Source organism: Tursiops truncatus, chromosome 3 (genome assembly GCF_011762595.2).
Source record: "Tursiops truncatus isolate mTurTru1 chromosome 3, mTurTru1.mat.Y, whole genome shotgun sequence".
NCBI lineage: Eukaryota > Metazoa > Chordata > Mammalia > Artiodactyla > Delphinidae > Tursiops > Tursiops truncatus.
This window is the reverse complement of record NC_047036.1, coordinates 101,667,720-101,678,969: the sequence shown is the minus strand read 5'-3', so window position 1 is coordinate 101,678,969 and position 11,250 is coordinate 101,667,720. Positions and strand designations below refer to the sequence as shown.

The following is an 11,250-nucleotide window of genomic DNA, read 5'->3' as shown; positions in this document are numbered from 1 at the left end:
AATATTATCCTCTCAAAATAACTTAATTTTTACCATTAGACCTGTATTACAAAAAATTTGTACTCAAGTGTTCATATATATTTTTAATTTCATCAATAAAAAAGTAGTGGAAATTTGTTTTCTTTCTCATTACACAAGTATATAAAAGCCTTAATTTTGCCTTTTGGCCCATAAATCCTAAACTTTACAAAAAGTTTGCCAACCCCTAGTCTAGAGCAGTGCAGGAGTGTTCTTCAATTTGAGTAAAAGCACAGTATGGTAAACATTGCTGTGAACAACTGTTCTTTCTAAAACCATGTTCATATCCCAGCAGTATTACCTGATAATACTTCTATATGTAGTTCTTTCTTTGGTTACGATCCATGTATTCTTATGAAGTAAATTTCCTAAGAAAATAATATGTGGGTCTGTATTAGAGATGGTCAGAGAAGAAACTAGTTAACCCAAACATCAGCAAAGCTTTATAATTCAATTTATTTCTCTTCTAGAAGAAAGGTTAGCTTTTAACTCTACTAATCCAATTCTATCACAAAAACCTTTAAAACTAAACAAAAGCACATCAAATAGGGTACTTATGACCTGTTTTTACCTGAGTCCAAAACATTTTTCAAATGTATTCATTCACTATATTAGTGATTTCCAATAATATATTCACATTAATAAAAGTCTCAGTAATAACAATGTTTTCTAATTTAAAACAATTAAGTTTGCCTTTATACTCTATTTTGTTTTTCTCACCATGACTGAAGATATCTAGATTGCCTGCGCAGAATCCATTCACTCTCCTTCTGGTAACAATATCCTCATTTCCTTTTGGGGAACACCCCCTTCTACCTTATTTCTCAGTTCAGTGTGTCCTCTGAAGATGGGAGAACAACATTCCCTGGGTCACAGTAGTTGGCTCGAGGGTGGGCATGTGAACCAATGAAGGAATAAATGTCAGTCTTAGGCTTTTGTTGGAACTGTTGAGAGAAACTGTCCTTTGTTTTGGCTGAGATTATGGCAGAAGTCTGAAGCTGCTGGGTGGTCACTTTACCATCACACATGAAGAATCTCCCTGACAATGAAAACAGCAGAGTAGGAAGCAAAACTGAGAGATACAGAGAAAAACAGACTCCTGAACTTTGCACCAGGATCAAGCATGCCTGAAGCTACTCCTATCACTGGACTTTTCAGTTAAATGTAACAATGTGCATGCCTATTGCTGAAGCCATGTTAAGTTTCTGTCACTTGCAAAAGCAAAGGGTGCTAATGCAACTATAGTCATTCAGATTGAAACCTAATCTTAGGTCAGATATTTCTAGACAGGGCCTTTTAACCCATGCTTAACCTGTTACGTTTCATCTCCATATCTTATTCTTTCTGAATGGTGGTGCTTAATGGACACACACGGGCTTAGTGTGTGCTGCTTTGACTTATCTTACCTTTGGCATCTTTCAGTAAGCAGAGCACCTTAAAGCACCTAGCACAATGATGAACTGTGAGATACTGTCACAGATATACGCTCTTTATCTGGAATGATATTAAAGTCATTCACTTAAAATTGGATTTAATAATATTTCATTTCTGTGAACATCATAATATGACTTCATTTTTGAAAAGGAATGATTCAGTTTGTTTCCCTCGGTTTATTAGTGGCATTAGTTCTAATTAATTGCTCTATTAAGGAGTTCAGAGAAGTATAAAAAATTTTTTTTAACTTTCATTAAAGAAAGCTTAGATACTTCCAGGTATGTACTCTTTACAATAGGGTTCCAACAAAGCAAAACAAAATCAAAAAACACAAACGAATGAATGTTCCTTTAGCTCTGCTTTTCACATTTAGTAAATTAAATAAACTGAATTTTTAAAATTCCTGTCTTCAATTAGTAAGTGGCATTATTTTACCCATATTAGAGGAAAGGGGAAAGAGCAAGTTTAAAAAAACTACCTTTATTTTTTATTTCTTTTTCAGTTACATACTTTTAAACAGGGATGTGTTTCATTATTCAGACATTCAGGCAATGTTGACTTCATTAGTGTTGACAGAAAAGAAGCATAAAAATGCAAAACATTGTTGGCTTAACCTGAACATACCTGCATTACCTATTATTGACCAGTTTGTGTTGCCAAAAGACTTATTCCTTGGCATTAAAATGGAGCACTTAAAAATATTGCTAAAAAGCAAATGTCTACACACTGGTCTTTGCAGCAAATAAGGGTATTTATAGTTTTAAAATATTTTAAGTCCATAATTGGATTAATATACACACCTTCTTATGTATAAGGAGTTCAGATCATATAAACACTGTACAGTCCAAAAACCCTACTGAGAATAAAACTAAACAGGCTTATGATAAGAAATACAGATATCGCATGTATTTACAAATATCATAGACACACAAATTTGGTCAAATACTGTAAAGAAAGAAGTGGTTTCACATTATAATGGCCAAAACATCCATCTACCTTGCTCAAAGCAAACAAAAATAAAAACTCAGTATGTAACTCCTGTAGTTTAAGACATCATGACAGTATACAAATAGATAAAATGGAAACTGTTGACCAAATTATACAACAAGTGTTTTCTAGGCTGAGTGTAGGTCTTTAAAATCAAGAACTTATAAAGATCATTCATAGATTCAGAGCAACAATGATAATGTCCTGATTTGCGGTATTCATATGGGTGCCTAATTCATCAAAAACAATGCACTGAACTTTTGGCTAATAAGAAAAATAAATTACAAAGTACAGTTAAATTCCTGTAAATGCAATAATGTCAAAAATGTAGATTTATTTACTTTAATTACATATTTTAAATGTTACCTTGAGACAATAAAAATAAATAAGCATGCCCGGAGGCACACACTTAAAGACAAAAAGAAGGGGCTGAGTGGAAGGAGTAAGCAACAAGTTCATGAAGGAAAGGTGAATGTGAGATTTGAACAACATAATTATCTTTCTAGCCAGTCTTTTTGTCTTAACTCTCCTTGCAAATTCTGGCTAGTAGAATGTGACAAAAGTATACCTGTGTCTTCATGGCTTAAAACAAAGCATACTTGAAAAGTGGAATGGGTTTCCTTTTTTTTACAGAACCATTACTTTGTTCATATGCAGGCACTTCAAAAGACTATGGGGACAAAGCACCTGACCCATCCTCTCCAAAATAGTTTTCAATCATCACAATTACACTAAAAAGTAGGAAAATTCCAGAGAACCAGCAAAGTTGAATACAAGAGACTAATGTGCGCAGAGGGCAATAGAGTGACCCCGTTTTTATTGCTGAGGGTCTTTTTTTAAAATCAAAGGGCAAATAATTAATAAACAGACACCATTGTGTGGCACATCCAAAGTTTTCTGCTTAAGGTGAATGTAATCGTTCAGCAGCAGGTTTCAGTGGGATCTCCTTAGATTTCAGCCTCATATGATGCGGTGAGATTCACATTTATTCCTTCTCCTTAGTGTATTTTTCAAAAAACTCCAACATATCTCATTTCTCAAAGTATTCATTTCTTGCTGTCTAACGTACATTATTATCTGGAAGCATAAAGTTACATTATACAAATATTTTGCATTTTTAAAAAATAAGCGCTTTTGCCACTTCGACAACACTGTACTTCACTTAGTGGTGCAACAAAAGCAGAGCTCATATTTACCACACTACTTGTGATTCATTTTACCACTACCATCTGCCAAACCCATAGAGCTTTTTCCTCAGTACCTCTGGGCAGTAACTGTACCATGATTTCACAGAGAGAATGTTAATATGACTCATGAATAGCAGTACCGACAGTAACAGTGAAATCAATGCAGATGTCACACAGATAATGATCTTCTCAAGGGATAACTTCTTTTAAATATTTGGGCAACTCTGTTTTCTCTGTTGCATTATCCACTGGGGAGAAAATTCCTCTTTGATTATTCTCTCACAGAAGTTATAAAAATCAGATTAGGTATATAATTGGTTGACATTTAAGATACTGTACTGCTTTCTACAACAGGAGGAGAGCTTCTGAAAAATGTTCTACAGAACTGTAATTCATCAATACCACCTCATTGGTCCATTCCATTCAATGATGGGCAAAGCACTCATGTTTTGACAAAACTTTAAAGCTTCCATAAAAGTTAAATTAGAAAAAAATACGAATGTAAGACAACCACAAAATGAAGTATGAAAGTATGACATTTTTGTTTCTAACAGTGAGTTCTTGAAAATATATGTGGTCACTACAGAGATGATTTTAATCACAAGACAGCAGATGAACATGTAAGTAACTCCCCATGATCTGTCTGTGTCCAGAGTCATTTGTGGCGCTGTATGGTTTTCCTTTTCCTTCGTTTGAAAAAGCAGCAGCACCTGCAGATGGAGGGAAATACTCCTTTTATTATAAAAATACTAAAATGTTGCAAAGTAAGGCTGAATCTATCATACTAATTTAAATGCCATAGAAAGCCACGGGCTAGTGCAACATAAACAGTGAACATACCAATGAAGCATATATATTAGTGAAACGATGGCAGAGTTGTTACTATCATTTCATCAGTGTGCCTTTTTAGAATAGCAAGACATTCTATGCAACATTAAAAGGAGCCACTAAACTGAAAAGGCTCTGCACGAAGACTAACTAAAAAGCCATAAAGTTCTGAACCCCAACTGACCCATCACATTCTATTTTAGATACTAATTTCTGGCAATGGCATGCTGTTATATAAAGTTCATCTTATGTATTCTTTCCCTTTTTTCCTGGTATTCATATATGATTGTTGAAGCCATTGTTAGAAAAGCAATAATGAGCCTAATTTGGGGATTTTATTTTCATTAAGAATTAGTTTAGATTCCAAATCTAAAAAGATAAATCCCCAAAACACTCTTCAACAAACATTTTCCATCATATTTACGAAGTGGAAGAGAGAAAATACATTAAATAGAGTAAGAATGCTAAGATTGGCACTTTTAATTCTTTAGAGGTTAAAGAAGGTCAAGCTTATCATGTTATTTTAATTAAGGGAAAAATATGCTTAACATTTAAAACAGCATAATCAAGGTGATTCAGTTTTGCAATTGAAAACTCATTCAGTTTTTGTAGTCTATTTAAGAAATATCTGGTTTTTACTCCTAGGTGGAAAAAACGTAGACATGATCCCTGAGAGAACTAGTTTTTCTCACAGTAAATTCTCCTAGTCATGAGAAGATGCAACACATGTAGAGCAATGCTGAGGCTGGTATGAACTGAAAGTTAAATGAAAATCACTGATCAGCAACTAACAAAACAAATACACACACATGTATATATATTCTAAAAGTCTAGCATTCCTTCAAACAAAGGTCTGGCCGTTTTCCCCTTCCATACCTAAAAGAAAGTCAATCTATCAGAATATCAAGATGACAGGTACCACATATAGAGAGGCTCCTTTTTTTTTTTTTCCCACTGAAGCCCTTACAAAGATGTTCCTTTAATTCTTACCAGCCCACCTTCATAAAACAATATTAACTCAACATTTTCAAGCTAAGCATAAAATAAAAGAGACCATGGAGCTTCAGGTGTCCTATCCAGCAAAAGATCATGGAAGATGAAATAAAGGCTAGATATCATTATTTCTGTGAAATAAATGTAAACAAAAATCCACACTGTCCAGGTAAATAACATACTCTCTCCACTCACATTATCTTTAGTCAAAAATAATTTCAGACCATTTATTGTGATTTATGCCATAATTATGAAATCACTATGGGGCATTCAAAACCAAATTATACAATTGCATTCAAGTAGTACATAATGACTAGACCATGGAATGTGAATAATTCAAAATTGTATATATCAGCTGATAAAGATTCAACTAGAAATATGTGCCGTTATCAATCTTGACGGGTTTTACTCTTATTGAGGTAACTACCAGAAAGAATGGAAATAAATTACCCAATCAAGGGCCTTAAAAAGAGACACCACTGTAAAAGAAGACTCTAGCCACAATACAGTTTTCCTAGACTTAGAGAAGTAAGTCAGAATTTTCTAACTGTTAGGTACCTAATACCTTCTCAAATCTGTTATATATATTTTCTAAAATAAAAAAGCAAAACAAAAAACTACTAGGAGATAAAAATCATTATTCTAAAAAGAATCTTTCAATTAAAAACTTAGAAAAGAGTTAGAAAATGTCCATATTGTAGAAAACAAAATATCAAAAAAATGGTATTTAAAAGAAAGACCAAATAATTAGAATATTAAATTTAACAATATGGGCATATATCAATGGAACTTTATTGTTTAATAAATATAAAGTTTTATTAACAATGTTCACTGTTCCTAAATAATGTCATTTGTCTTTTCAAATTCCAAAGTATATTCTTTTAAAAAGTTTTCTACTAATAAAGTGTCGTAAGGTATACATAAGCCTTTTGGAATGGGGAATTGAATATAATAGATGTTTTGATGAACAAGTTCAAGTCTCAGCTTTACCACACTTGAATTAGCACTTCACTTTGTCTGATTTATTTTTTACCATTAATCTGCTTTCAGTTCTGAGAGTTGAGTGCTTCCTATTTCCTAGGTAATCTTTCCTTCCATTGTGTAAGTATTGTTGAACACAGAAAACTACTCCAAGCATTTATTTAAGATTAAATAAGATCTTCAAATGCAGTATAATTGTAGAGACCTTTTAAAATCAAAAGCAATCTAAAAAAGACATCTATTTTTTAGAAATAAATCCCACTGAATACACCCTTGCATTCAGTATACCCTTGAAATAGATTTGCCATTTGCCTAAGTAGAGCTGGCATGCTATTAAACTGACTACCACCAGAGGACAGCATTACTTTATGCGATATGAATGCATCCAAGTACAGAGAACAGAGATGCTCTCAAAATATGATATACTTACAGCAGTTAAGAAGGAAATTGATATTAACCTTGTGGCTGACTTCTTAAAAGTCATTATCAAAACAGCTGATTTATAGTCTTAGTGATTAATGAATTAGGTCTCATCTCAATTGCCCTGGGCACTCAGTCTAAAACAGTTTCTTGCATATGGCCACTCTGACAAACGACCACGTTATTTTCCTCTCAGTACATAGTACTAATCTGAATTTATTTTATTTATTTACTTATTATCTACCTCCACATAGAATGTAAGTTTCCTAAGGTCTTGCTCACAGATACATCCCACAAATGGGCACAAAATTGGTACTCATTTAATACCTATTGAATTAATGAATGATTTGCCTCATAAATGCAACTAACTTCTAGAGTAAGAACCTGGTCAAAATTCTAAAGCATGTCCTAAAGCTAAAGCTCTTACCCTTGGGCCACAGACCCTAGTGAAACCTTACAAAATACAGATTTTAGTGCCCGTGGAAGCTTTTCTGGAGAGAGATGATTTGCACCAAATTATTAAAGGACTGAATTGCAAGAAGCACTGCTTTCTAGATCCAACTGCCAGGTCACCCTCTCGCGTCTCCATTTCAAATATGAGGCCTCATCCTGGATGCAATGAGCTGACCACTGGAGAAACTGAGTGGACACCATGTCATCAGTTCACATGAGAGCAGGCAAATGCATAAAAAGAAACCATGTAATTTTAACTTGGTACAGTTGTGGGGCGGGTGGTATCGGAAACAATAACTGCAAATAACAGCACAGATTCCAGGAATCAGCACATAGAGAAGTTTTCACAGATGACGTGAGCAAGTTACTTTATCAATAAATTAAATTATCTGGTCTTAGAAAATAACTCACACCTTTACAATTTTCAAGGATATTTTCTCTCCTTGCTGCTCAGTGGCTACATTTTCTTATCCACTAGTTCATACCTCATGTGGGGTCTCCTCAGATCTAGGCTACTGACAACTACCTTGGGGAAAGAATAAGCTGACCAGACATTTAAATCATGTTCTTGTCAATGATTCTCTTTTTCTTGGCTCTTTCTTGATAATTCCTTGTGTGGTTACAGTGAGCCAATACGCCCTCACAAGTCAGGTTCATGCTTCTGACCTGATCATCTGGTGGCTACCCTAGAAGCTTTGAAGCCACATCTCTAGTCTTAAATCATTTGGGAATAAATGTTAAGTTCTGCTTCTGATGAACATTAAGGCTGTTGCCTGAAATACTGTTTAGGTAGGAAACAAGAAATCATAATCGGTCAACGTCCTAAACTCTGTAGAAAACATAGATGATAATAGCCAAGGTTTTCCTATTGACATCACACCACCATTTCCCGTTACTGACTGCCCTTTTCTTCTTGGAGAATATGGCTTGTCTTCCTGGATTTATGTCATATACTTTCTTCTCAAAAGTCTACCCAGAAACTGAAGCATGTTCCTCTGTCTAGATCTGAAGTTTTGGGTTTTTTTTTAATTTAAAATAGTTTCTTCTTGATTTTACATTCTTTTTTTTTTTAACATTTTTACTGCAGTATAATTGCTTTCTAATGGTGTGTTAGTTTCTGCTTTATAATAAAGTGAATCAACTATACATATACATATATCCCCATATCTCCTCCCTCTTGCGTCTCCCTCCCACCCTCCTATCCCACCCCTCTAGGTGGTCACAAAGCACCGAGCTGATCTCCCTGCTTCCCACTAGCTATCTATTTTACATTTGGTAGTATATATAAGTCCATGCCAGTCTCTCACTTTGTCCCAGCTTACCCTTCCCCCTCCCCGTGTCCTCAAGTTCATTCTCCCATTCTCTATGTCTGCGTCTTTATTCCTGCCCTGCCCCTAGGTTCTTCAGAACCATTCTCTTTTTTTTAAGATTCCATATATATGTGTTAGCATACGGTATTTGTTTTTCTCTTTCTGACTTACTTCACTCTGTATGACAGTCTCTAGGTCTATCCACCTCACTACAAATAACTCAGTTTCGTTTCTTTTTATGGCTGAGTAATAGTCCATTATATATATGTGCCACATTTTTTTTATCCATTCATCTGTCAATGGACACTTAGGTTGCTTCCATGTCTATTGTAAATAGAGCTGCAATGGACATTGTGGTACATGACTCTTTCTGAATTATGGTTTTTCTCAGGGTATATGCCCAGTAGTGGGATTGCTGGGTTGTATGGTAGGTCTATTTTTAGTTTTTTAAGGAACCTCCATACTGTTCTCCATAGTGGCTGTATCAATTTACATTCCCAACAGTGCAAGAGGGTTCCCTTTTCTCCACACCCTCTCCAGCATTTATTGTTTGTAGATTTTTGATGATGACCATTCTGACTGGTGTGAGGTGATACCTCATTGTAGTTTTGATTTGCATTTCTCTAATGATTAGTTAGATGTTGAGCATTCTTTCATGTGTTTGTTGGCAATTGGTATACCTTCTTTGGAGAAATATCTATTTAGATTTTCTGCCCATTTTTGGATTGGGTTGTTTGTTTTTTTGATGTTGAGCTGCATGAGCTGCTTGTAAATTTTGGGGATTAATCCTTTGTCAGTTGCTTCATTTGCAAATATTTTCTCCCATTCTGAGGGTTGTCTTTTTGTCTTGCTTATGGTTTCCTTTGCTGTGCAAAAGCTTTTAAGCTTCATTAGATCCCATTTTTAAATTTTTGTTTTTATTTCCATTTCTCTAGGAGGTGGGTCAAAAAGGATCTTGCTGTGATTTATGTCATAGAGTGTTCTGCCTATGTTTTCCTGTAAGAGTTTGATAGTGTCTGGCCTTACATTTAGGTCTTTAATCCATTTTGAGTTTATTTTTGTGTATGGTGTTAGGGAGTGTTCTAATTTCATTCTTTTACATGTAGCTGTCCAGTTTTCCCAGCACCACTTATTGAAGAGGCTGTCTTTTCTCCATTGTACATCCTTGCCTCCTTTATCAAAAATAAGGTGACCATACATGTGTGGGTTTATTGGATCTGAAGTTCTTATCTGTCCCTATAATGACTCACTGGCTCATCCACTGGTTGAGGGACTGTTGGTACCTGCCAGACCCCACCCACTTAGGACTGCAGAACCTAGCCTCTCCTCATCTCGTTGATGAGTATATGGAAAATATCTTTCATGACGTCTAAACTTTAGTTCACTGACAAAGGATTTTTCCCCTTAAAACTCATACTTGAAATGTAATTTCATTTCTCTAGGTCTCTTGATTATAAAAATGAGAAACTGTTTGGTTAGGCAATTAAGTTTAGATCAGAGAGCAAGACCATGTAACTACTCTAACTAAGAACCTGCAGACCCATCCTCACCTTCAATTTCTTCCTCTCCATCCATGTGCAATTAGTTCCTCAAGTCTGAAGTGACTTTTAAAATCTCCCCACATTCTCATGCTGGCTTATTTCATAACTTCTTGCCTCCACCATGGCTAAGAGCCTTTTAACTGACTTCTAGCGTAAGACCCTCCTCTCTCCAATCTGCCATCCAAACTTCCCCCATCATAATATGGCCATGCCCTTTTCCTCTTAAATCTCAGCAATGGTTCTCCACTGTCTGAGGCATTAAGTCCACACAGCTTTTAAAATTTGGTTCCAACCTACTTCTACTCTCCTCTCAGTCTCATCCTCCATCAGCCTTCCTTACCAGGCAGCCTGTACTTTAGGAGGAAGGAAGGAAAGGGGGGAGGAAGGGAGGCAGGGAAGGAGGGAATGGAGATTTCCTGCAATCTGAGAAACCCAGGAAGCGACATAAGTCTCAAACTGCTGCTGAATTAATTTTCTTAAGATTCAATCTGATTATACCATTTCTTGGCTTAAAAACCACAGCATGCTTTCTTGTGCTAAGAAAGATCATGTCCAATTTATTTATATTTTAACGTGCTACTAAAGGCCCTTGGAGATTGGGCACTTAGCCTATTTCAGTTCCCATTAATATATTCACACTCTCTACGTGCACGGGTTACTACTCAAACTAACCCATTCTTTCCTTGCTCCACATTGTCGCTCAACCTCTTCTTCTCTCTGACCCACATTCCCTTGCCAAATCATACTCATCTTTGAGAACTACTGCAAATGTATCCTTACCCACAAAGACTTCCTGATCTTCAGCTAGAAGTGCATACTCCAGTCTCTGAACTCCATACTGCTAATCCTATAATACCTTGCTTTAGACCAGTGATTCTCAATCCTGGTTGCTCCTTAGAATTGGCTTAAAGGCATTTTAAAAATACTGGTGGGCTTCCCTGGTGGCGCAAGTGGTTGAGAGTCCGCCTGCCGATGCAGGGGACACGGGTTCGGGCCCCGGTCCGGGAAGATCCCACGTGCCGCAGAGCGGCTGGGCCTGTGAGCCATGGCCACTGAGCCTGCACGGAGCCTGTGCTCTGCAACGGGAGAGGCCACAGC

The 11,250-nt window shown here is 36.0% G+C and overlaps 1 protein-coding gene across 9 annotated transcripts in view; it reads right to left on the bottom strand.

The window, feature by feature from the left end:
• Positions 1-1,912: 1,912 nt before the first annotated feature.
• CSNK1G3 (casein kinase 1 gamma 3) overlaps positions 1,913-11,250 on the bottom strand; it is a 128,351-nt gene continuing 119,013 nt past the window's right edge. For all 9 annotated transcript variants that reach the window (XM_033853114.2, XM_019940909.3, XM_073802454.1 and 6 more), the window contains one exon: positions 1,913-4,336. In XM_033853114.2, the coding sequence (XP_033709005.1) occupies positions 4,282-4,336 (55 nt within the window). In that variant the 3' untranslated portion in view covers positions 1,913-4,281. The remainder of the gene's footprint in view (positions 4,337-11,250) is intronic.